The following is a 26,885-nucleotide window of genomic DNA, read 5'->3' on the forward strand; positions in this document are numbered from 1 at the left end:
TCTCAACCTGACATGGGGAACTGTGACAGAGGGGTTTGGCATGACCATGCTACAGGACATGGGGACAGGGAAGCCCAAGCCATTGCTGAGGAGCATCTTTGGGCAGGTGCATTGCCCCAAGCTGCAATACAGAGAATTTTGATGGCCCAGAAGAGGCTGTTTGCTCTCCTGGGCAGATCTTCCTCATGGCTCTGCATAGGAAGGACAGGTTTTCCAGTCACACTGGGAGGTTTGAGCAGGAGAAATTAAATTATAGCACTTTTCCTCCCTGCATAGATGCATATGGAGTAGGTTGCCAGAACCTGGCCGTTGCAAGTTCGCTGGCTGCGCCCTTCCCCTCTCCTGCCACAACTTTCAATCACCTCTGGCCCCACTCTGCACTCCAGCCCTGGCTGCCGCAGGAGGTTCCTGAGGACGCAGCCGGAGGGGAAAGGCACTGTTATCCTTTAATTTCCTGAGTCCACTCCGCTGTGGTTTTGCAGGGAGCAGAGACGAGGAAGCGCTCGCCGACACTCAGCAGCCAGTTCAAGCGGTCCCTGGAGCTGTTGATGAGGACTCTCAGCGTGTGCCAGCCCTTTTTTGTCCGCTGCATCAAGCCTAATGAGTACAAGAAGCCCATGGTAAGTCCTGCTTTTCTCTTCTTGTTGCTTTTTGTACAGGACTGCTCATGGGGTCGTTCTGCCCTAAAGCTGCCAGCAAAATTCCTTTGGGCATCAGTGGAGTGCTTAGAAAACCAACCCACAGCCTGTTCTGCAAGCAAGGGAGTCACCAAATGGTTGGCAAAATCAGGCACTTGCTTTGCAATCCAACAGCACCCCAAAACTTTTTGCAGAGGGGAGCTCCTGACCCTGCCTTTCTTCCCTAGTACAATCTCAAGGAATTCACCCTGCAGCCCTTTATCCTATAGGAAATGCCTTTCAGCTTCCATAGGGGGTAGGCACCTCCCTGCCAGAGACTTTGGTTGAGCCATAGATTAATTTCTATGGCAGGGTTCAATGTTTTTAAAAAAAATTTCCCCATGGGTGTTTTCCTCAAAATCTTTGCTCCCAGTGTATCTTACTCATTTTAAATCCTGTTTGATCTTTTTTTTTTATTTCACCACTTGCAAAAGCACAGTTCTAAAAGCAGAAGAAAAAAGAGGCAAAATAGCACAGAGGAAATGTGAGAGAAGTTATTTTACTCCAATTCCCAGTGATTTGCTTCAAAAGCAATGAATGCTATGGGGACAAAATTCTAGGAGCAAATGAAAAGGAAGGAGAGGACTGTAAATCTCCCTGACCACAAACAGTTCATGTAGAGGACTCCAAATTTTTCAGCAGAAGGAAGGCAGTAAGACGGGTGCCGCACACCACAATCCCACTCTCAGCACCTTGCAGGATCGGACCCTGATTCTATGAGCAATCACTGTTACCTGCTCACCACTCTCTATAGTGATATTGCTTGGGTAGGAAGAGCTCTATTTAATAAATAAAGCTAATCTAGCCAGAGCTGGAGCTTTATCTAAAGTCAATGTCCATTAGCAAAGCTCAGCCCAGTGCAAAGAAGCATAAAATACTGAATTTCAGAGCTGTTATGTATAAGCAGTGTTTATTGGAAACTTATTTTTGCTGTTCAGTGAACCTAATATGATGCAGGGCAAAAGGTTTGGTGATTGTCTCAGATCAGTTTACTGTGCTCTTAACCTGCTTTTGGTGAGAGTAAAAAGGCACCTAATAGCATGTTAATGGAATACGTTGGGTTAATATTTAACAGTATGTCTGATCTGAGATTATCGTCTGAGCACAGATCAGAACAAGACCTTCTTTATGAACGTGGGTGATGTTGAGAAATAGATGTACATCTTGAACTGATGTTAATAAATTATTGCCAGTACCCTGACTTTGAGCTGTTTTTACACATGGATGTCTGGAATTCAGTCTGGTATTTTGTATCCTGCATAGGAAGTCTGTATTTCATCAGTTCTTGCAAATGCTAAGCCAGAAGTCTCTGTTCAACCTATTTGTCTAAAAAATTTTCAGTGGACATTAAAACAACTCCACGTTTGAAAAAATCAGACAAAGAGAAATTAATTTCCCCATTAAAGAAGTGAGTGGTTGAGCTAACAGAGCTAACAGAGACGGTAGTGCGATATGAAATGTGATTTATTGCTAAATTTATTTTTGGCCTTGGTTTAATAATCCAACGGAAAAGAAATCCTAGATAAAGTTACACAGAACACTGCAGAGTGACTGCAAAGAGAACATTTTCTGGGAGGTCATTTTCTGTCCCTACCTTTGAAGCAAAACATACTGATAGTGATAGGAAATGGGATGCCAGAAGTGAAAGGTCAGTGGAAAGTCCTAACTGTTGGTTACTTTATGTTATTTTAAAACTTCCTTCCAAAATGTGCTTTAGGAGGGAAAAAAAGCTGTTTGTGTCGGGATGCTGGCTGGAGTTCTCTGGGTCTGTACATCACCCCAAGCCACTGCTTCTGAGTATTGCTCGTGTTAGTCCAAGAGAAATGTGTGGGAGGAATTAGATAGCAAACCATGCAAATAAAGTCAAAACTGTCTTCAGCAGTCTGTGCCTTATCAGACCCTTATGCCAGGAGTACATAGTTGAACTAGTTGAACTAGCCCTACAAACTCCAGAGGGTTATTTGCAAGCCCACAACTGCTCACATACCCTCACATAGTGCAGATCCTCCTGTCCCAGGATATACAGCTGAGATACAGGGATGGATATCTGAGAGACAGGCACATAGTTACTCTCCTTGCTCATTTCAGGGAGAGCCCAGGTGGCTCACGTTTCAGATGCTGATATCTGTACCTGCACAGACACTCACATCTTAGCTGAAGGGAGGGCAGATGAATAATGCCCTGGCAGTAACTCTTTGGCCCCAGCTGGGATTTACTGTCCCGACTTTTTGTGGCTGCCAGCACCAGACCATGTCTGCCTTTAGTTTACATCACTGCCCATTTTCCCAAGGTGATGTTCACCATTGTATTGTGCTCTCCATTTCCCCACTCACTCCGTTGTGAAGGACACATCCAGTTTTGTAAGTGGGAATTAGAGAAATGGGGTGAGTCACAGTCAGCAGTCTACAGGATCAGGCCCAAGACAGCCAACAGTCCTACAACCTTGGGTCTACCAAGAGAAGGATTTGGGTGGATGCTTGACTTGCTTGCCCCACACATCTTCAGAGTCCCCGCTTTCTTATGGCCAATCCAGGCCAAGATTTGCAGTCAAACCACAGTGTACTGTAACCTCCCCAGCTGTTTGATCGGGAGCTGTGTGTCCGTCAGCTGAGATACTCAGGGATGATGGAGACCATCCGCATCCGCCGAGCCGGATACCCCATCCGCTACACGTTTGTGGAGTTTGTGGACCGGTACCGGGTGCTCATGCCTGGAGTGAAGCCAGCATACAAGCAGGTATGTTACCTTCTTCTGCAGGTAACAAATGCTCTCTGCTGGACTCTCCAGAGATATTTATGGGATGTGAATCCTCTCCAAAAGCAATTATGCAGTATTTGATCCCCAGATGTCACAGAGGTGCTCTGGGCTTTCCAAGTGAAGGAAAAATGGTTACAGGGCTGGCAGGGGCAGCTAGCCATATTCACTCTGTTCCTCTCACTTGTCTTAAATGTGGTGACAGTTAAAGCCCTAGGAACCTCCTTAGCAGAAAACTGCAAGATTTGGGACCAGGAAGGGTCCACACTGGGCTTGGGAGGAGCAATGGGTGAGTCTGATCCTGGGGAATACCAATCCCTTTTCTACCAGGGCGACCTGCGTGGGACATGCCAGCGTATTGCTGAAGCAGTGCTGGGGAAGGATGATGACTGGCAGATTGGCAAGACAAAGATATTCCTGAAGGTGGGTGGTTCTCCACAATTCCCCCTGCTGTTTTGGAGGAGCCTGCCTCTGAAGGAGTCTCCTACCATTTCCTTTCCATCACATGACGTGACCCTTTCCCATGGTCTCTGGGCTGGCAGGTCAGTGGATAGAATCTCGGTTAAGGCAGAATATTTGGGACCAGTTTAGGAGCTGAAGGCAGGAGGAAATCCTGACACTGTGCCAGCACTGATGCATTCACAAATCCATACGGACATGAAAGTAGTCACATACAGTGTACAGCATTTTTCCTCCTGGACTAAACAGCTCAACCTCATTTCCTGCCTTCACCCAAAAAGGATAGCAGCAGGGGGGATGCCCATGCAGAACCCTGCAGAGAGAGGGACATGAACACAATAGGCTTGCTTTGCTTTATGCACATCCTTGTGCGACTCAGTGTGTGCCCACAGTCTCCTTTCCTGCATCAGTCCAGCAACACAGAGCAGTCTGATGTTGCAGGTCCCTTGCAGCCCCATTCACATGCATCTTTCCTTACAAACCTATTCCTGTGCTGTAGGGAAGATAACCCTTCTCTCGAGCAAAACTCTCAGAAATAAACCCCGACTGCATAAACCTAAATTCATCCCTAACCCCATTGTCAGCACAGACAACCCCATCTCTTCCCTAGAATTTGTTCCTACTAGTTGCTCTTTCCAGAGCCTGTTATCAAGATCTCGCAGCTGTCAGGGCAGGAAACAGAGAAACTAGGAGGCCCCAGGGGGCTGCTGAGGTTGAGCAAAGCAGGAAATGTGGAGCTGCCTGTACTGCACCCAGTGCTCAGTGTGCCATGACCAGGATAGAAAGCTGAATCATACATGGCATGGGAGGAATCAGAATAAAGCTTGGACTGATGCATCTGAAAGTCTCAGGGCAAAGGAAATTCAGTGTTTCAAGGAGCTCTTTTTTTCTTTGGATAAGGAGAAGAAGCTATGGGATGCAGGCAACCTGGAGTTTGTTTCCAAACCTCTCCAGTGCTCCTAGGAACTGCTCCCATGGCTGAGAGCACTGAGAGGGAGCTCTGCACAGGAAGGGCAATGTAATTTGGTTGTTTTCATGCTATGAAGTATTGCATTTGCAGCTTCTGGATGCCCTGGTTGATTTGGGAATGAAGATGATAGATCACTAGGGTTTATGCTAGGGTTTCTCTAGTGAGTAGATGGGGTGATACTTGGGATATAAAATGACCCAAGAGTTTATTTTGAACATGTGCCCTGGAGAAGGGCTTTGTACCACCCCCTCCTGCTACATGTCAGGCAGATGGAGAGCTTGAGACATTGGTGCTGTGTTGCTTCCTCCCACAGGACCACCACGACATGCTGCTGGAGATTGAGAGAGACAAGGCCATCACAGACAAAGTCATTCTAATCCAGAAGGTTGTCCGTGGGTATAAAGACAGGTAGGTATGAGCCTCACTGCCAAATGGGAGATGGGTTATGTGGGATGCTTCTTCCCGCAAGTGGCTCCTGGTGGCTGCATCCCTCCTTTGGTGCCTGATGGCCAGAGGGAACCCCTGATGTGTTGACACTCAGGTGCAGCAGGTATTGAAGGAAATCAGTAGAGATACAAGAGGAAAACTGTGTCATCTGCCTCAAACCTGGATGGAATAGGATCTTCTGCCGCTATTCAGTGCTGTCTTCAGAGGATCTGGTGTTTGCTATGACAGTGCAGCAGCAGGACTCTGAGCCTGCTAAAGGCAATGCTAAGACTCCAGTCTATGGAGATCCCCACAAAACTGCAGTGGGACCACAGGGTCATCCACTGTGACTGAAGTTGCTCTCCCCAAAGCCTACGGGGTTCAGAGCTCTTCTCTTTGCAACCCAGTTGCAAGATATGGGAGGAGGACAGGTAGCCCATGGGGAGCTCACAGCACCATTGTGGATGGAGATGGGGAGCCACAGGCAAGGATAAGCTTCACCCACGGAGGAGGGAAAGTTCTTGGCCCTTTGTGCTTTTGGACTGTCAAACCATGGCTGTGACTCAGGTCGTGCTTTGCAGAAAGAACACGTACTAAATAACTCATCAGTCTTTCACACACTAATCTTAGCCTAACCCCCAAGCCCTTCCAACACAATGGTCTCCAAGGTGTGTCTGCAGGTAGAATCAGATCAGCCTAAGAAGGATTGGAAGAGCAGATAGGGGTAGCAGGGTGGTGTTGATGAAGTTTGCTCTTGATCATTTGGGTGAGATTGAATCCATTCTCAGATGCTAGATTGAAGTCAGAAGGACATATAGCAAAGAGATTTCAGATGTGAGAAGAGGGTGCAGGGCTGGGGAAAGGAGGGGACCGTTCTCAGCATCTCCTGCTTCCCATTCCCATAACCTGGCAGAATCTGCCTGCAGAGACCTATCAGAGGAAGCTCCTACAGATGTTTTTATGAAAGCAAGATGAACTGGGGAAGGAGACATTTTCAGGCCAAAATGCAACGTTTACTCCACCTGGACGCTCAGGTTCAAATCTGCAAGAAATGAGGCCCAGGAGATGATGATGATGATAACTGGTGGCCAAACCACAGAGGCAAGTGATTAAAATGCCTTTGCAGGTCCAATTTCCTGAAAGTGAGAAATTCAGTCCTGATGATTCAGAGATACTGGCGTGGACATAACTGCAGGAAGAACTACGGTGCTGTAAGTACAGGCGTGCTTCCTCACACCTCTGCCTTCCTACCTCTTTCAACTGGGACATACGTAAGAGTTTCCTGGTTCAAAATGTCCCATTGAATGTAGGAAGTGGGGAGGTTGGCCTTTATCAGTTGGAGCGATGAATGGAAGTTCGCTCTTTATGCTTTGCCTTCTCGTTGGAGAGAGCACCTGACAACCTTCTAGCTGTCCTTTTCCCCATGAGTTAGATGCCCATTGCACCAACTGGTCGCTTGAAGTTTTATGTCTTCCCCTAGTTTCTAGATGACTGAAAACTCAAGAGCAGCTTGTTCTAAAAACCAAACTCCATCTCCAAGTGGGAACATATTGAGTTTGTCCTTAACCCAATAGTCCTCTTCTCTTCCTGTCCCAACTGGCTCTGACCCAACAGCAAGTCATTTGCAAAGTGAGTTGGGATCTAAAGGATCTCAAAATCATCCTCCAAGCGTGCAACTTGATAGGAATAACCACTTCCAGGCTGGTCAGGATGCTGCCTCCTGCCATGAAACAGCACCTTGACTGTCAGGCAGGAGGTTTGCAGATGCCGGACCTCCATGGGAGCAACCCTTATGGCTTGTGGCTGTCTTGAGATGACCAACCAGATGTCCTGAGGCCTCTGTAGGACTCAGTGAGGAAGAAACTGTCTTTGTCCTTTCTGGGCTTTGAATCAACACAGCAGCCGGAGGGCTTCGTTTCTCCAGCCTCTTGGGGAACCTCCCGAAGGTCTGTCCTTGTGGGGACTGATTTCAGTGGCTCTTATTTACAACCGTGCAAGAAGGAGATTAGCAATGGAAATCTGCTTATGATGACTGAGCCCCTGGGTGGTGGGGTGGTTTCATCCTGCTCCCTCTTGCAGATGCGGATTGGCTTCCTGAGGCTGCAGGCCCTCTACCGATCCCGCAAGCTTCATAAGCAGTACCATATGGCTCGCCGGCGGATCATCGAGTTTCAGGCACGATGCCGGGGCTACTTGGTCCGTAGGGCTTTCCGCCACCGCCTCTGGGCTGTCCTCACCGTCCAGGCGTACGCCCGGGGCATGATCGCCCGAAGGCTGTATAAGCGTCTCCGGGGGGAAGTAAGTACCGCAGAGGAGAGGTCAGTTGTGGGCAACAGAGGTGGGGAGAGGGGAGAAAAACCTGCTTCCACATCACGTGCTCTTGGGATCTTTTTTAAACGAAAAAAAATTTTCAAAAATAAGTTGATGCCTGTTCAGGAGGGCTCTTCTGTTTATTCCCACAGTATCATCGACGTCTGGAAGCGGAGAAACTTCGACTGGCAGAAGAGGAACGACTCCGAAAGGAGATGAGTGCCAAGAAAGCCAAAGAGGAAGCAGAAAAGAAGCACCAAGTACATCAGGACTGATCTCTTTGTGGGGTTCTGTCTGTTTTCCAGGGCCTTGTTTTGCTCCTTTGAGGGGCAATGACAAAAATATCTAAGGGTTTTCTGCCCCGCTTGAGCAGTTTGTGTTTAATTCTCTAGAGTACTCTGTGATCTAACTAGTTTGAAGCTGCTCCAGAATTTCTGATCTGCTGCACAGGAATGCCAGAGATTATAGTTATTATTCACTTGCTTTTGCTATTGTATAAAGGCTGGAGGGGGAACTGGGACACCCTGTGTGTGGGCACATAGAGGGGTTTTGTATAAAATAAAAAAATAAGATCAATGGGAGTTTCTGTGCATGGACCGACACCTAAACAGGCACTAAGGAAGCAGAAAATGCTATTGCTTTGTCCTTCCACAGTTAAGGAATTGAGACGTAGGCATGTCACTCATTTGCTCCAAGTCGTGATGCTGGTATAGTGCCCTAAGCACTGGGCAGTCTGCCTTTCTACAACCAGGCCCTGCAGAATTTAGTTCCAGCTCTTTGAAAGGAGCAGTTCAGTCATTGCACTTGTCCTTTTGCAGGTACGCCTGGCCCAGCTGGCACGGGAAGATGCAGAGAGAGAAGTAAAGGAGAAGGAGGAAGCACGTCGTAAGAAAGAGCTCTTAGAAAAAATGGAGAAGGCTCGCAACGAGCCAGTGAATGACTCAGAAATGGTGGACAAAATGTTTGGATTCCTGGGGACAACCTCCTCCCTGCCTGGCCAGGAAGGACAGGCTCCCAATGGCTTTGAGGTACTGGAGACGTACATGTGCCTGACTATCATATGGAAGGCTTTAACAAAATATTAATGAGACAACAAAGAGTACAGCATTACAAAAGTGTGTCTCTTAAAGCTTCCTTCAAGGCCAGACTTTTCTCTGTGGCCCCAAAGAGTTACCATGCTGTAGCTGGGGATGGGCAGGCAGCCTGCTGGCTTTCTCTGCAGCTACTGAATGGAGGAGAGCAATATCATTGAGGACCTGTGGCCTTTGAGATCTTTTCCTTTGCGACTCATCACAGCTTGCAGCATTTAGCTCTTGGGCGCCCTTTCTCCATGCTGTGAGTGGGGCCATGCTTGTTTCTTCTTCTGCTGCTCTGGGGACATTCCTGGGCACAAGCATGTCCTTCAGAGCTTGGGCTTTGCATGGGCTCCAGAGCTATATTCCACATTTTCCCTCTGGCTGACTTTTCCTTTGGGATGGAAATCAGACATAGAGAAAAGTCGGGGGTAGTTCAATATCCAAAGCCATGCTGAGTGTCTGACATGTCCTTCCACAACAGGATCTTGAGCAAGCCCAGAAGGAGCTAGAGGAAGAGGACTTGGATGCAGCATTGCCTCTCCCTGAGGAAGAGGAAGAAGATCTCTCAGAGTACAAATTTGCCAAGTTTGCTGCTACATATTTCCAGGGCACAACGACACACACATACATCCGCCGGCCTCTCAAGCAGCCTCTCTTGTACCATGAAGATGAAGGAGACCAGTTGGTGAGGCAGGGGATGAAAAATCCTGAACGGGGCTGGGTGGGTTGCAGCAAGCTTGGGAAACCATTCAGTCCAAAGGTACCAGCAGTTTCCCTTTGGGATACACTTATCTGCTGCACAGGTATCAGTAAACACTGTCTTGCCAGCATCTTTTTAGTGCTGGTAAGACAACAAACATTAGAGGGATGTAGCATTAGAGAGGCGAGTTCTTCTCCTTGATATTTGTATTAAGACAATTAATGAAGTGCTCTTGGCTCAGGGCATGAGCAATGAAAATTTTTGTGTATCACTTCTAAAGCTTCTGAGGAGCTGGAAAAGTTACTTCTTACCTGGTTAAACACACCAGTGCAGATCTAGAAGAACTGCTTGTCCTGTAGCCAGCACTACAAGAGTAGAAATGCATTGAACCTGCATGGCCATAATGTACATTACATTGACCATGAACTTGCCCTCACTGTGTTCTCCTTCCCCCTCTGCAGTGGGGGTTAGGAGCTGCCAGTCACTGCCCCTCAATAAGGTTGGCATCTCCTACCAATAGCAAACCCCTTGTATGGTGCACAAATACACTCATGATGGTACAAACACAAAAAGCCTGAATGTGTGGTCCCAACCACCAGCCTGCCCAGCATGCACAGGGGGAATGTATGCTGCAGGCAAAACCGTTGTGTGTGATACAGGGAAATGTTTGATCTCCTGCAGATGTACAGAGAGACCACAGTGGTTATCCTGACAGATTCAGCATGGCTTGACCACCCCCTCCACTGCACTGGTGTGAACTAATGGAGCGTAACTTTCCTTTCAAATAGGCAGCACTTGCTGTATGGATCACTATCCTCCGTTTCATGGGAGATCTCCCTGAGCCAAAATATCACACAGCCATGAGTGATGGTGGTGAAAAGATACCAGTTATGACAAAAATCTATGAGACTCTTGGCAAGAAGACTTATAAGAAAGAACTACAGGCTCTGCAGGGAGAAGGAGAGGTAACTGCTGTGGCTATAGAAGAGATGCTATTATTAGGTGTTGGATATTGACGTGTTGGAAAGAAACAACTCGTGGGGTTTGCTGCAGGCAATCAGTTTGTTGATTTTATTTGCACTTATGCTACAAAGGGTGAATTGCCCGTGTGTCAGCTATTAATCCTGTCCTTTCTTCACAGGGATAACTGAATGTCCCCCAGCAGTAAAGTGAAGGAAGTGCCCTGATACCTCTCATGGGCTTTGATCTCTCTTCCCCACCCCATAGGGCTAAAATACATGGAGGGAATGCAATGTCCCATGTCATCAGTTTCTGATTTGGGGATTTCTTTTTGATCTGCCCTGAGTCAGAAGAGATTAAATTAAAAATGTGCCCTTAATCTTGGAGCAGGAAGTAATAACTTACCAGGAGATTACATTGTGGAAATTAAAAAAAAGAAAATCCCTATTGCATCCTGAGTGTATTTTGGGATGTCACTGGGGGACTTCATCTTAGTATCCTTCCCGGATAGGACATTGTGCTGGGTAAATCAACATCCATAGCACTGATATGCTTTCATCTTTGGCAATTGCTTCGTTCAATAGGACAAGGTATTATCAGCTGTTGACATCTTCTGGATGTCACTGTTTAATTTTCAAGAAGTTTTCTTGACAAACCTCTGCAGCATTTGCAGAGGTAAATTAACAAATCTCCTAGTTTTTAGAAATTATGATACCATTCAGCACTTCCAGTGAATTATCTGAGGAGAGTAGCCTCATCCAGATTGTAATTCTGTAAAAATACACGCCAAGAATAACCTTTCGTTCCTTCTACCCATCATTTCTTGCTTGTTTATTTACAAAAAGGTGTATTTTGGCCAATTGAGACATCAGATAGTACAGAAGAGAAAGAAAATTTAAGCTGTCCTTTTTCTCTTTGGTTACATCATCTCTTCAGAGTGCAAAAGATGCCTGAGCTACCCTGAGCAAAATGATATGCAACTCCAGGTTTACAGTACCAACTTGTCTTTATAAGGGATATAAACCATCACATCTGCAGGACTCAAAGTGTTGATTGTATGTGACAATATAGTCCTTTCAAAGCTGTTTAAGATGGGGAGGGGTTAACTGGGTCAAAAAGTTTGGTATAAAAGCAGAAATCCAACAGTAACTTGATGATATATAGTCAGTGCCTGGGGCTGTTCCACATCAAATTTATTCTTCTGGGAAATCTAATAGAGCACAGGATTGGTTAAGTTATGAAACCACTGTGTATAACTACCAGTCATGAATTCCTGGCTAGATGGCTTCCAGCTACAAACCCACTGTGCAAATGGCCTGTCCCAGAGAGTGGTCTCCAAGTGGCTCATCTCGTTTGCACTGTCATAAGCAGAAGTGGGTGGACCTGGGTTGACTAGGACAGTCATGTATTCAACATAACTTTTTTCAGGTGTCCCCAATATATAATTTTTATTTGAGGGATGCTCATGGTTTAGAGAGTATCTGCAAAATTCAGAACCACATTTGGGTTTTCAAGGGGTACAGGATATAGGTGCACACTTCTGGTTCCCACCAGCCTCTGAAATATCTCACTCTTTGTGCAGGATTAATGGTCTTTTGCAGGAGTCCAGGGGAGACAGGGAGAGCACTTGGCAGGGTTCTGTGTCTCACCCCATTGCATCCACCCTTCTTACTTTGCAGAGTACTCACATTGATGGGCACAAGAAGAACAGTGTGCGGCACAAACTGGTCTCCTTAACGCTCAAGAAGAAATCCAAACTGACAGAGGAGGTGAGAGGAGACGCTTGGCCGCCTGGCAGCACAAGTGCCGTTGGATTGTCTGCAGCCCTCTCTGACTCTCTTCTGCTTTTCCCTAGACAACATAGAACCAGCCCTCCTCTGGGTTTGGCGCTACCTGTCTCTCTGCCTGAAAGATTTAAGGAGTGTTTAAGGGGAAAGGTTGGCTTCCCGTGTCTCCTTGAGTCATTCTGCACCTCGCGCTGGCCTCCCCTCGGCTCCCGTTCTCCATCCATCCAGCACCTTCCCTCCCCTCTTTCACAGCCCTCCATCCAGCTGCTGATACCTCTCACCACTCTGTGATGGTCTGAATGTTATCCCTGCTTTTAGCTTCCTGCCCCCCACCGTGGCATAGGTAGAAAAGTTGGAGTCTCCAACTACATTCACCCATCCCCTGCTCTGCTCCAGTGCCAGGGACAAAGCTCCTCATGGGAGCAGTTACCCCAAGCTGAGAGCTTTTGAAAAATCCCATCTCAAAAGAGTGAGGAGAAATAAATCTTTTGGGTGGGGGGATGAAAACAATGCAAAGACTGTCCTTTTCCAGAGCAGGCACCATCTCACCTGGCTTTAGCTGCTTGAGAGCACAAAGATTGCTCCCTAAGATAGTTACCCTCTAGAGTCACATACTCTAGAAATGTATGTCTTTCTCTAGTGACTCTAAATGGAGACTGAGTTGCTTGGCTGAGACAGAGAACTGATAGGCAGATTAATTCCATCCCTGCTTTCACAAACAGCACCATGCTTATGCATTTTTGGCTGCATCACTAGCATGGGGAGTGAGTCCATTTTGTCAGTGTTTTACTGGTTATTTTAATATGAATAAATTAAAGGGACACATCTTCCTTGTCAATAAGATGGGTTTATTCCAAAGATCCTTGGTGACCCTCTCCCATCTGCAGGACCAGCTCAGAGCTGGGATGCAATGGTGCCATTGTAGAAATCCTGAGAAAAGAGCAAGCAGGTGGAAGTGTGACTAGGCAGGACCATTTTTAACTTCACCCATACATGATTAAAGCCAACACAGTCAAACCCTCCCATTGCTGCCAAAGTCTTAGATTGAAGAACTTCTGAGACCCTTCCTGGCTGGTGGAGAAGTCCCCCTGGGGGAGCACCACACACTTGGGATGGGAGTGGGGGGAGACATAGTAACTGGTTGTACTGAAAGAGAGCAATGTGTCTGGTTGGCAGGTGACAAAGAGACTTCACGATGGTGAGTCTACGCTCCAGGGTAATAGCATGCTCGAAGACCGACCCACCTCCAACCTAGAGAAGCTCCATTTCATTATTGGTAATGGCATCCTCAGGCCAGCCTTAAGGTTAGAAATTAAGACAAAGGCATGAACATGCCATTCTTTTCATTCCTTCTTCCTTGAGCTTGTCTTGCAATACTTAAACAATTTTGATATTGTGTGCAACTTTGAAAAGCTCTCATTTTATTATTTTTATGGTTGTGTTGTATAATGCAGGCTAGACTGGATCATGTTCCTTAATGTCCATATCAGGCCCAATGGAAAGACCACACAGAGGGATTCAAACACTTCTGAAAGTCCTCCTGGCTATTGGATTGATTTTTAACACTCACACTTGTTCCTTACTACTCTTTGTTATCCACTTGACTATTTCGATCACTTTTGTTTGTGTGAAAATTTTTGATGGCATGCTAATGAAAAACTCATTTCAGTTGCTAAAATAATTATTTAAAAATTGGAAAGTGCCAAATTAAGGCCAACTGCACATCTTTTGTTTAGCCCACTTGTGTGTGTTATAATACAGTCCTTGCCTGGGCAGTGTCACTCTTTCCACTCACACTTATTCGCTTACTCCAGGAACAGTGTGAGCATCTTCCTCTGATGATCACCTTCTCTCACTTTCATTTTATGCTCCCAATTCACCATGAAATCCTTGCATTATTTTTCTGCACAATCTTCTTTGCAGGCAGACCTGGTAGTGTCCCAAGGGCTTTCTCATGGGTTTTGTCAGTGTAACAGGTTGCCTAACATTTTTTTTGGCCTCCCATGTAGATGAGGAAGTACTGTTATCCCTCATTTTGCATGTAGATAATAAAGATAAACTCAAAGTGGACATTCCATCCCAAATGAGACAGCTGTCAATGTATGTTTCTGTTTGGACACAAGAGCAGGACAAACCTCGATCTCCACTGGACCTGATAGTTGCTGAAAAAAGCAAATTCAGGTATCTCAAGGAATAGCAAGCAAACAAAGACTCCCCACTGATAGATCTCTATGCAAGTCATTTTAGGATATTCTCCCTGGGAAATCTTTCTAAGGAGGTGGAATAAACTCCATCACCCAGAGGTGACTTTGAGCTTCCCTGAACCTTGAGACTCCTTTTATTTCTCTCCTTCTCAAAGCAATGTCAGTAAGCTGTGGGAATCTTAGTTGAAACATGGGCAAAACTCAGAGGATATTACAGAACTGGTGATGGATGACATTTTAAAGACATTGCAGTGATCAAGGTAAACATCGTTAAGGCAGTTAAATTAATGTCCTCGTGATGCTAAAATGAACTTTTGACTGCCAGTCACATGCAGACAGAGTCTGTCTCTCTGATTGTGTCAAAAAACACCACCTTTTAATGTGTTTGGGTTTTTTAAAAAGTTTTTTTTTAATTCCTATTAATTAATAGGAATAATTAAATAATTAACCTGATTTTTTTAATGTTTATTTTTAACTTTTAAGTAATTTTTTTTAATTCCTGTTGCAGGGATGAAATCTACTGTCAAATCTGCAAGCAGCTGACCCAGAACCCATCAAAAAGCAGCCATGCCAGGGGTTGGATCCTGATGTCCCTCTGCGTGGGATGCTTTGCTCCTTCTGAGAAGTTTGTGAAGGTAAAATGTAGCTATTTGTCTCATGAATTATCTACCAATACATTTTCTCTTCCACCCATGGGACCAGCTTTTCTCTTGGATTTCACAGTAGAAGGAATCTCAGTCTTTGCCAGAAATGAAGATGACAAAGTTCCTGAGAAAAGTGTGCGTGATCCCAAGTTCCATGTCTTATGGGAGTCAGATGAGTCACTCCTGAGAACTGACCCTCTGTTTCCTGTATTCTAAAGGGAATATAGACAACCAGTTTAGATGGTGCCTCCTGCACTGTAGATGTGTGAAGATGTTATTGACTTCTGGCAGGAAAGTTCCTTGTGGGAAGCTTCAAGTAGAATTTGCACAACCAGAAGAGCCCACATTTCTCCCCTATTTCTCATATACAAAGGTCTGTGCATTCATTCAAGAATCTACTGGCTTTGACAGTATGACCTCAGGCATGTACTCTAGCACAGTTGGCAAGGAATAGAACTACACAGCTAATTATAAATATAAATTGATATTTTAAAATTTGCACTTAGAAAGGGAAGGATTTAATTCACCTGGAAATATGTTTGCATAGGTGCTCTCTGTGTGATGTACGTGCCCCACCACGTGTCATATTGAAAATATCCAATTCTAAACAGCCCCATGAGGTGACATTTAATCTGTCTTCAGCAGCACTGTGGATCAGCACGACTGAAGTCAGTGGGGGATGCTAAGCAGCTGACACTTTTGAAAATCAGGTTGTTCTTGAGAAATTTCTTGGAACTTTTTTCTGGGCAAAATTATGTTGCCCAGATTTGAATGGTCTGCATTCCAAATGAGTCACTGAATTATTAAGGTTGGAAAAGACCTCTAACATCAACAAGTCCAACCATAACCAAGCCTGCCACTAAAGCATGTCCACAGGTGCCACATCTACGTGGTTTTTGATCACTTCCGGGGATGGTGATTCCACCACTTCCCTGTGCAGCTTGTTCTAGTGCCTGACTGGAAATAAAAGTATTCCATTAATTTCCATATATAATCAGATTAGATACTGGATTTTCAGCAGTGAAAGAGCTGAAGCCAGAACAGAAATCTCTCCTTCATCCCTGAGCCTTGACAATGAAATCTAATAAAGCAGATAAATCACTGGCAAAGTGGCAGAAAATTAAATTATGTGTGGAAATGAGATCTGAGAAAGTATGGCACAGGAAGTTATGTGGATTTAAATCTTTAATAGCGAAAGATTAGAGTAGTGAAACACTTATAAGAAATAATTTATGAGCAGTTCTGGAGACTCAGACATAGACTCATAGAATCATAGGATTACAGAGTCATAGAATGATTTGGGTTGGAAAGGATCGTTATAGGTCATCTAGTTCAATTGCCCTGCCATGGGCAGGGACACTTTCCACTAGAGCAGACTGCTCAAATCCCCATCAGCCTATCCCTGAAGATTTCCTGAGTTGAGGCAGCCACAACTTTTCTGGGCAACCTGTTCCAGTGCCTTACCACCCTCATAGGAAAGAATTTCTTTCTTATATCCAGTCTAAACTTACTGTCTGTCAGTTTAAAGCAACTCCTCTGTGTGCAAGCACCCTTGTCAAAAGTCCTTCTCCAACTCTCTCATCTCCAGCGCCTTTATCTCCAACCATTTAGGTACTAGAATGTGCTCTAAGGTCTCCTTGGAGCCTTGTTTTCCCCAGGCTGAACAATCCCAACTCTCTCAGCTTGTCTTCATAACAGAGGTGCTCCAGCCCTCTCATCATCTTTGTGGCCTCCTCTGGACTTGCTGCAACAGGTGTATGTCTTTCTTGTGTTGGGGGCCACAGAGCTGGACACAGTATTCCAGGTTAGGTCTTGTGAGGGCAGAGCAGAGGAGCAGAATCTGTTCCCTTGACCTGCTGGTCACACTGCTTTTGATGCAGCCCAGGACGCAGTTGACTTTCTGGACTGTGAGCACACATTGCCAAGACAATGTCCCCCAACAACAGTAAGTTCTTCTCCTCAGGATTGCTCTCCATTCCCCATCCAGCCTGTATTTGTCTCTGGGATTACCCCAGTCCATGTGCAGGACCTTGCATCTGGCCTTGTTGAACTTCAGAAGGTTCACATAGACCCACTTCTCAAGCCTGTCCAGGTCCCTCTGGATGGCATTCAATAGTCTCAATTAGAACTGAACATTTTGAGAAGGGTACTGATAATGAGGCAGTTTTCAGTATGTATTCCAGCTCCCAGATATGCAAGTTGTGCTTTGGATCCCATTATACACTTTTCCATCATATGTTAAGCACGGGTCAAGACACATTAGCACTCCTGTTCTTTGCACCTTTCTTTCAAGTAACAATGGGCTTAGTGGGAAGGCTCAGCCACAAAAAAAGTAGAAATATGAAAAATATGTAATTGCATAGTTCATTATTAGCAATAGCATAATTAAAACTACACTTTTACATTGCATCAACTGCTTACAATCATTTGCAGCAGCTGTAATCCATGTAATGTGACTGTATTACCTAGATATTTCATACTTTCTCTATAAGTTACTGTTGACAGAGATGCCTGTCTCTCTAGCCATGTTATTTATGGTTGACAGTGTTATAAAGCTATCTGTGTTTCTGAAGGAACAGCTGTGTGTCATCATTCAGAGAAGTCTTTATCCATCTATAAAGTCTCTCAGAAGAATTTGATTTACAGAACCATTTGTCTTAGCTAACATTTTGGCCAGGATGTTTATGTAATATTTTTAAGTGTATTATCATTCATACTGTAGATGAAACTGGATTTCATTTTCTCTACAATAGTGTGATTGTATTTTTAACATACAATGAAGTGCCTCAAATTTTGGTTTAGGATCTTCCAAAATGCAGTTTAAAATCTGACTAAAGAAATGCCTGTTTAATGTCACTGTGAAAGATTTCTTGTGCTGGCAGCTATGTTTTCTGAGTGGCGTTCACTTACAATTCCCTTGGATCATTACTTACACATCTTTTTCATTCACTCCTGTCTTTTTGCCCAGCACTCAATAACATTTTATAATACATCTTTAAAATACAGAGATAGAAACCAGTGGCAGCAATAGCAGAAACAGAAAAGCTGCTGCACTGGCTTCAATCAAAGTTCTGTCTAGTCTGGTATCTTATCTCCTCCAAGGTCAGAAAAGCACAGTAGAAGAACAAGGCAGGGATGCAGACCATTGTATTCTCTCTCAGCTTCTAGTGATGCGATGTATGAACATTTGAGCCTGAGTAGTATCACTGTCGTTAGTCCCAGAGGGCTTTTCTCCAACAAAACATTGCTTCTTAACCTTTGCAAGTGCCTGATCTAAAGAGCCAAAGGTCTAACCAATGTGTTCCCTGCTGCCAACAGTATTTAAGGAACTTTATCAACGGAGGCCCCCCAGGCTATGCTCCCTATTGTGAAGAGAGGCTGAGGCGAACATTTGCCAATGGGACAAGGACACAGCCACCCAGCTGGTTGGAGCTGCAGGTATGAGTCTCTCTATCTCCTCCCCAGGCAGCTGAGGCTCAGGGTTTAAGCCTTTCACTGTCGCAGGAACCACATCTCTGGCAGGACAGAATGTGGGGCGACAAAATGCCTATTTCTGTCAAGAATTTTCAGGTAATTCCAAGATATTGCATTCCCTGTCCCTCCTGGTTTTGCTCCAGAGTATGTATCCTCAGATCGATGCCTTTGGCTGTCTCAAAACTTTTAAATTAAGTGTGCTTGAGAATGCTGTAGGACCTTGAAGCCAGCTGGCCTGGAGCAAGCCCCCATATATTCTAGAAAACCGTCTTAAAGATGAAGGTGGCTGCAGGCAAACTGCCTCCTGAAAATGGTCCCTGGGATTTGTCTGGGGATAATCGTAGCTGGAAAAGGCAGTTTGTGCAAAAATTGCTCTTTTTCTCTGCTGGTTTACTAGCATACACATCTGTACTCCAGTGTCCATGAGCATTTCCAGGCATGCTTGTATTTATTGGATTAGGTGCCTTGAGGACTGAATGTCTTAAATAAAATATCTGTGACTTCCAAGTGCTGCCATTGGCTGACCATACATTTTCCTGTTGATAAATACGGTATGGTAGTATTCAAAAGCAGCTAGTCAGTGGGATCAGGAATTAGTAAATGGTTATCGGAGTGGGATAGTAGAGTATGTAGGTAAATAGTATTGAAATACACATAACCTTATAAAGTTTGACTTTCATCCATTAGGCAACCAAGTCCAAGAAACCTATCATGCTGCCTGTCACATTTATGGATGGGACAACCAAAACACTGCTGACTGACTCTGCAACAACTGCTAAAGAGCTCTGTAATTCTTTGGCCGACAAAATCAGCCTGAAGGATCGATTTGGCTTCTCACTTTACATTGCACTTTTTGACAAGGTATATATTGAGGTCTGTTCCTGAATAACTCTGTGAAAGAAGAGGGAGGTTCTAGTTGCTGTCACATAACTTCCAGGAGGCAGAAGGAACATTTCTACAGTGCAAGTGTCAGCATGATTTTCACAATAAGAGTAGTCAAACTCTGGAGCAGCGTTGTCGGAAAATCTCCCTCCTTGGAGATATTCAGAATTTAGCAGGAAAATGCACAGATGGACCTGCTCTAACCACTGGGCTGGACCAGAAACATCCAGAAATTTCTTTCCACCTACATAATTACATGATGCTATATTCTTACTCTCAGACACGCTTATTTGAGGTGAATTTGCAATAAAACAAACAACGTGGATTTTTATGCAAGGGAGCTACTACATTTAGTTGGAAAACTAATGGTTGAAATTGAGCTAGAACACAAACTGTAATACCTGCATTGGCATTTAACCTGATTTATTTAACCTAAAAACATACCTTTTTCAGAAATTCTGTTAAAATAAAGGTGAGTGTAAATGAGAAGGAAAACAGACCTAGGGTAAATCTTCAGCTGAAACAACAGCTCCAAGTCAGTGAAACTGAAGTACTCCTACAGTTGCTCTCTAAGAGGATGAAGTATATTCTCACCTCCAGATGTGGCCACCTCTGCCTGCAGGTGGAGAAGAAAGTAGTTTATACTCCGTCTTCTTTGTCTTTTTTTAGGAGACATTCATCCAGGGATGTTAAGTCTGAGGGGATATAGTGCGTTAGGGCTTCATACCAGATGCCAGAGAAAAGACAGATGTGATAAATTCTGGCTAGTAGACATAGATATATTGATTTATTTTGATTATAAAGGAGATCTGAATGAGTGACTCAAAACCAGATATCTCTACCTAGAAAGAGTAGCTTTTAGAGAGATGAATGGCACATTTCCCTCTGCCCTGACTAGGTATCCTCGCTGGGGAGTGGCAATGACCATGTGATGGATGCTGTGTCTCAGTGTGAGCAGTACGCCAAAGAACAGGGAGCACAGGAGCGCAACGCGCCGTGGCGGCTCTTCTTCAGGAAGGAGATCTTCACTCCTTGGCACAACCCAAGTGAGGACAACGTGGCTACCAATCTCATTTACCAACAGATCGTGCGAGGGGTGAAGTTTGGGGAGTACCGGTGTGACAAGGTATGTGACCTTAGCAGCTACTGATCTGGTCCAACAAGTATCTTTGAGATGGTGAAGTAGGTTCCAACAAAGGGGATGACAAATATTCCTCCCTGGATGCCTATTAGCTTGAGGTTTTATGGTATTCATTTAGAAAACAGTAGCTACAACAGTCAGATCCTCTTGACTGGGCTTGGGTGCTGCATGAGCACTCTCGCCTGGTGACTTTTGGATGGAAAAGTGAACGGCCGCTTCATCCATCAGCCTCTGCTTGGAGGGCCACAGGTAGTCTGTAACCAGATCACCACATCAGGAGTACACAGTAAAACCCTGTTTGGTGAATTCTGCCAAGTCTTAGACATGAGAGATGCTTTTCAGGATACCCAGACCTCTGCCATGCAATACAAACCCAGTAATTCTGCCATACAGTGAAGGGACATTGGCAGCATAAACATAATGGCATAAGCTCTGGAAGCTTACAGAATTATTCCAGTATCACCGAAATTAGCATCTAAGGAAACATAAAATTCTCTGAAAATGTCCATCACATTTTTGAGGGGAGTTTGGGGGGTTTTTTTGCTTGTATTTAAGATCACCCAGGTGTCAAATTGAAGACATCTCTCTTCCTGAATATGTGATCATTCTCCTGTGGTCTGGTAGAGTCCAGTCACCTTGAGAACTACATTGTCTTTTCACATCTCTTTTGCATTAACTGCAGTTCTTTTATCTTATCAGAAGTCCTGTCCTTTCTCCCCCACCCTCTCCTCTTCTTGTGCTATTATCATTGCAGTAGTTCTATTACTTCACCCCACAATGCTTGAAATGTACCTGCACCAAAGGAATTTTACAGTTCTGCATTATGCACAGGTGCTTCAGTTGCTGGGCTTCCCAAATGTGGGAATTGATGGATACATGCAGTTTTCTATCACTAAGGTCTGTCTACCATAGCAAAATCATCCACTGCTGACTGCAGGCATCAGAAACAGACTGATCTGCAAAGAAAGACTGGGGCAAACATGTTCCCACACAGTACAGAGGAGGTTGTGTGGTGCTAGTCACTGAATATGTTAAGGCTTAGTCATAGCTTTTAGTGGTCAGTCTCCTGGACTTTTGATGTGCAAAAAGCACTGCTGAAGTTCTGTTGAAAGGAAGCATCACCACAACTTGCACTGAAGCAGCAGTACATCCAGCTGCCACAAAGAGCTCCTTGAGTGGTGGAGGATGGATGTTCTGAAGACCTAGTAACAGCATTAACTTGGCTTGTTTGGCTCCCATAGGAGGAAGATCTGGCAGAACTGGCTTCCCAGCAATACTATGTGGACTATGGGTCAGAGATGGTACTGGAAAGGCTGCTAAATCTAATTCCATCCTACATCCCGGACAGAGAGATCACAGCGTCAAAAACAGTAGAAAAATGGGCTCAGCTCATTATAGCTGCACATAAAAAGGTGGGGACAGTGGAGCACCATGGCATGCTTCAGTAGTTTCCTGTGTCTTTTAAACATGTCAGACATCATAGCTCAGCTCTTAGCCTGGCCTGAAGCTAAATCAGTGAGAAAGGACAGAGTCTGTTCTAGCTACGTTCAGCTTTACTGCAGGTTTTGAGGCAAGATCTTACAGAAAGAGGCAATGTGCAGAGATTCAGTGGGAGAAGCAAAATGCTGTCTCTGGGGTGACATTCTTGTTACACAGGATTATGGTTGTATTACAGTGATTTTTCATGTCTCCAGGTAATGTTGGGACCTTATTGTGCCAGGCATTATATAAAACCTCCCTGACTTCAATTAGAACATTTGTGACACTCTCACATGGCAACCCCTTCCATAACTCATTACCCATAACCATTCATAGGGTTGGTCATCCTGGCATGATAATTGGCATTCATTTAACTGCAGGAGCCACCTTCAGATTAAGATCCCTAAAATGTAAACATCTCCATGTGTGTCAGGAGTCTTACCTCACCTTAACTGTCAATGGAGACCTAGGGAGGCAATTCAGTTGGATCTTGCACATCCTCCATTGGCCTGTCAGTTTTGTATAGAAGTGTCAATATCTGAGGATGTCCTACATAAGGTGCTTAAGGGCTGTTGAGTGTCAGTTTCCAGCTAAAGAACTGTCAAGCCAAAAGGTTGACCCAAAGTTCCCCAAAAGGGAAATCCAAGGTCAACTGAGACAAATCTCAGCCATATGCTTGCCCAGGCTTATTAAAGTCAAATTGTTCCCTGAAGTGCAAACCAAAGGCCAGGATTTGGCCCAAACTATCACTTGTTCCTGTAGTATTTTGTTTGGCCCTTAGATGCACTGAGACCTCCTTTAATATTAGTTCTAAGACCTTCAGGTTACATAGATTAATTTTGTTTGCTCTCTAACCCCCTAAGTGGGGGTTTGCTTCATGTTGGTTGTGGTTTGCTTTTTCTGTAGGGAATTTATACTCAGAAGAGAACAGACCCAAAAAAGGTCAAGGAAGAGGTAGTGGATTTTGCACGTTTCAAGTGGCCTTTGCTGTTTTCTCGGTTTTATGAAGCCTTCAAATTCTCAGGTGAGTCAGTAAAGCACATCCCCAGAGCACAGGATGCTCTAAAGCAAAATGAAAGAGAGTCAGGGATTCCACAGACGAGAAGGAGATAATCTAGCTGGTCTTTTTTGGATATGTTATTTTTTGGTGCATCCTGATTAGCAACAGCTCAGGCTATGAGTCTGATACTATTTCTCTTCCTAAAACAAACAAACAAACAAACAACCCACTAGTTTTTTATCATTGAATCCTTCTTTGAAAGGTACACATTTTTTGTATCCTAAGACCCTTCATAAGCTGATTGTATGCCTTGTCTTCAACACAGGGCCAAGCCTGCCTAAAAATGATGTGATTGTAGCTGTCAACTGGACAGGAGTGTACTTTGTGGATGAACAGGAGCAGGTTCTCTTAGAGCTCTCTTTCCCAGAGATCACAGCTGTGTCAAGCAGCAGGTAAGGAGGAATAGACTTCGCTGGCAATCTCACCATAAACCAGCCTTTTTCCAAGCTTTGCGTCTTGATGTCATTAAGTGTCATGTGTATGTCTCCCATAAAAATATATCCCAGAGGAGGAAAGCTGCAAGGACAGAGTTTCACTTTGGCTACCATTAAAGGCGATGAATACACTTTCACCTCCAACAATGCAGAGGATATCCGGGACCTGGTGGTGACCTTCCTTGAAGGACTAAGGAAACGATCCAAGTATGTGGTCACTCTCCAAGACAACCCAAACCCTGGTAAGTAAATAGCCTATCTCAGTGATAAACATATAGATAGATTTAATATTCCCAAAGAGTTTGGAAAAAAATTCAAACTAATGGATGGTTTTCTTGCAGTAGGAGAAGAATCCGGGTTCCTCAGCTTCCTCAAAGGAGACCTCATAGTTCTGGACCAGGACACAGGAGAACAAGTGATGAATTCAGGGTGGGCTAATGGGCTCAACGAACGGACCAAGCAGAGAGGGGATTTCCCAACTGATTCCGTCTATGTCTTGCCTACAGTCACCATGCCTCCACTGGAGATCGTGGTAAGTTGTCTTACAGAATTATACAACGTGGTACAATGCTCGAGGAGGTCAAAGCCTTCCTGAAGTGCTTAGATCTGTCCAAAGTCTCCCTGAACATCAGGTGGAAAACAAAGTGGATGAGAGAGGTGACAAGTTGTCCAAAGCAAAAGCGATCTCAGCCTTTCTTCTGGTCTTGGCACTTAGAACACCACAAACTTGTGACTTGGAATATCCATGTATCATGCTAAATCACTCCAGCTGGCCTAATTACTTAAAGGTGTATTTGGGGTTGGAGGGAACCACTGCATTCATGTATGGAGCTGTAGGATCCAAAGCACATTGTCTTCTTTAGGAAATGATCCACATTATGGAAACATTTGTTATGGCTTACATTACTAACTGAGAATGGCACAGAGACATGACAGTTGCACAGTTCTTACTGACTGTTATCTGGAATTGATGGGTTATTCTTATTCACTCACTGTTATTTTTGTTTTGTATCTGCTTCCTCTCTCTGAATACATCAGATGTATTTTATATCGAATATACCAAGTAACAGAGAACTTTTCATCCCACAGGCACTGGTCACAATGACCCCTGACCAACGACAAGATGTTATCAGAACCTCTCAGATGGCAATTTCAGACAGTGAAGAGAAAGTAAAGCCATATACCTTGGAGGAATTTTCCTATGATTATTTTAGGTGATTTTTTTAAACCACCCTCAAAATTTATAGGAATTCATCTGCAGGTAGCCTAGGAATCAGGAAAATTTTGCTGCTGGAAAAGAATCTGAATACCCCGTTGTGTGACTTTTTATAAGTGCAACCTCCAGTTTAGGTCATGGCATTTGAGCCATGTTTTTCACAGATAAGGTTTTATGAAGGATTTCTTCTAAGCAGAGGTGTAACAGTGTGAAATTTAATATTATGTGGGAGGATGTACTTAGACCATATAGCCAGCACTTAAATTAGGTACTGGCATTTTCATCTCAGCTCCAAAGATGTAAATGTGCACCACTGCTGAATGCAGCTGACCAAAACTCCCACTCCTGTTTCAATGGGCTGGCAATCCAAACAGGCAGACCAGATCCCGTGGAATATTTTCCCCTGGTAGGCTTGTACTGATAGGTGATACTCTTTCAGCGTGGCTGCCCTGATGATTCTTTGCCATCATCCTTCTTATTGTGGTTAGAAGCTCTTCGGGGTGGGTAGGTTGTTTTGGTGTCAGTACTTGGGTAGGGTCCTTAAGGGACTTTTCTGAGCTCTAGGAAAGTACAAATATTTATCTTTGGGTAGAGCTGGAGCTGGATACTTGCTAAATTGTCAAGTCCCATTTGGTGTAAGAGTTCATTAGCCAGGTGCTGCAAGCAACCTTCCTAGGTGAAACATTGGCCACAAGCTGTCCCTTTTATCCCTGTAATCTCTCCACTTCTTGCTTTGCATTTCCTACCAGGCCACCTCCCAAGCACACCCTCAGCCGAGTCATGATCACCAAGAGCCGTGGAAAGGACAAGCTGTGGTGCTACACCCGTGAGCCCATCAAACAGCCACTGCTGAAGAAGATCCTGGGCAGCGAGGAGCTGTCCCAAGAAGCCTGCATGGCCTTCATTGATATCCTTTCTCTGCTTGGGAGAGACCTTGGGCAACAGGTCTGATGGGCAAAGGGTGGATCAAGCTCTTTAAGGCCCCAAACAAAGCCCATGGAAAGGTTTGTGGTCTCTCTTAACAGCTTTGGGAGCATATTATAGTCTTGGAGATGGGTCTGAGCCACAGATCTGTACTCATGTATCGCTGAGATCTGAGGTGTGTCTAGTTCTTAATAAATGAGGAATAGGGAACAAGTTACTGAGTCCTGCTGGTCCACACACACTTGCTCTGTTCTGGCTTGCTTCAGCTGAATTTCTGCAAAATGCATCTGCTGTGGAAGGCCATAGCCCTAATCAGTGTGGATGCAGACCATCCACATGGCCTTGGGGACAGAGTTTGATGTCTGAATATCCCTTACTTGGCAGAAGGCACACAGCATGGGAGAGAAGAGCTAAGTGCAACCATAGATCCAATCTGTTGAAGCCTTTATTTTTTTAATGGGACTTCGCTCTAGGATTCAAACTTCGTGGTTTGAATAGTTCTGTTGGTATAAACTTGTTACTGATTAATAGTACGCTATTGCTGCTACCACTGGTTTCCTCTTATTAGCAAATAGTAATAGGAGGAGAAGTTAAAAGAGAAAAAAATGGGGACATTTGCATTTTTGTGCTTTTCCTCTCGTTGTGTCCTAATGTTAATGTTAAAAATGTTAATTTTTAAAACTGTGGTCTCTTCTCATGCAGAATAGTTGCAATATGCATGATGGTGAAGGCTGTGATTTGGTTTATGTTGCTGCAGCTCCACTGGTATCTGACACTAGCTGAAAATCCGGTCTTTTACAGTGGTGCCTGTACCTGTGATCAGGTAACATATGATCTCACACAACTTTCTTATGTCTACATATCCCAACTCCAAAACAATCAATGTTTTAAATTAGTTTGACGCATGATAAAGGGAGAGGCAGCTTGCTGGACACCTTCTAAAGCAGTTTAAAGTCTTTACCATACACTGTGCCCCCTCCACCAAATTGCAGCCACTTCTGTAGTCATGTTAGGATGTTTTTAGGAGGTTAAAAACATCCCAAATATCCCAGTTAGCTTCCCCAAATATCCCAGTTAGCTGATCCTTGACTCCTACCCCCACCAGTGCTGAAGTATATGGGTGACTACCCATCCAAAAGGACCCGCTCAGTCAATGAGCTGACAGACCAAATATTCGAAGGTGCCTTGAAAGCGGAACCCCTGAAGGATGAAATCTACTGCCAGACCCTCAAGCAGCTCACGGACAACCACATCAAGTACGGGCTCTTTGTTCTCCTTGTCCCAAATGCACTAGCCCATGTTGGGCAA

At 44.6% G+C, this 26,885-nt stretch overlaps 1 protein-coding gene across 1 annotated transcript in view; it reads left to right on the forward strand.

The window, feature by feature from the left end:
- MYO7A (myosin VIIA) overlaps positions 1–26,885 on the forward strand; it is a 103,047-nt gene that overhangs the window by 65,518 nt on the left and 10,644 nt on the right. The window contains exons 18-41 of the mRNA XM_027741080.2: positions 483–620; positions 3,255–3,413; positions 3,762–3,854; positions 5,174–5,268; positions 6,413–6,497; positions 7,366–7,584; positions 7,749–7,856; positions 8,415–8,624; positions 9,154–9,357; positions 10,161–10,337; positions 12,012–12,101; positions 13,296–13,423; positions 14,832–14,958; positions 18,286–18,405; positions 19,129–19,302; positions 20,222–20,449; positions 21,706–21,876; positions 22,850–22,967; positions 23,269–23,395; positions 23,510–23,679; positions 23,779–23,969; positions 24,527–24,651; positions 25,403–25,560; positions 26,680–26,833. Of these exons, the coding sequence (XP_027596881.1) occupies positions 483–620; positions 3,255–3,413; positions 3,762–3,854; positions 5,174–5,268; positions 6,413–6,497; positions 7,366–7,584; positions 7,749–7,856; positions 8,415–8,624; positions 9,154–9,357; positions 10,161–10,337; positions 12,012–12,101; positions 13,296–13,423; positions 14,832–14,958; positions 18,286–18,405; positions 19,129–19,302; positions 20,222–20,449; positions 21,706–21,876; positions 22,850–22,967; positions 23,269–23,395; positions 23,510–23,679; positions 23,779–23,969; positions 24,527–24,651; positions 25,403–25,560; positions 26,680–26,833 (3,569 nt within the window). The remainder of the gene's footprint in view (positions 1–482; positions 621–3,254; positions 3,414–3,761; positions 3,855–5,173; positions 5,269–6,412; positions 6,498–7,365; positions 7,585–7,748; positions 7,857–8,414; positions 8,625–9,153; positions 9,358–10,160; positions 10,338–12,011; positions 12,102–13,295; positions 13,424–14,831; positions 14,959–18,285; positions 18,406–19,128; positions 19,303–20,221; positions 20,450–21,705; positions 21,877–22,849; positions 22,968–23,268; positions 23,396–23,509; positions 23,680–23,778; positions 23,970–24,526; positions 24,652–25,402; positions 25,561–26,679; positions 26,834–26,885) is intronic.

This window comes from Pipra filicauda, unplaced genomic scaffold (assembly GCF_003945595.2).
Source record: "Pipra filicauda isolate LSUMZ 115617 unplaced genomic scaffold, ASM394559v2 scaffold183_size1465899_pilon, whole genome shotgun sequence".
NCBI lineage: Eukaryota > Metazoa > Chordata > Aves > Passeriformes > Pipridae > Pipra > Pipra filicauda.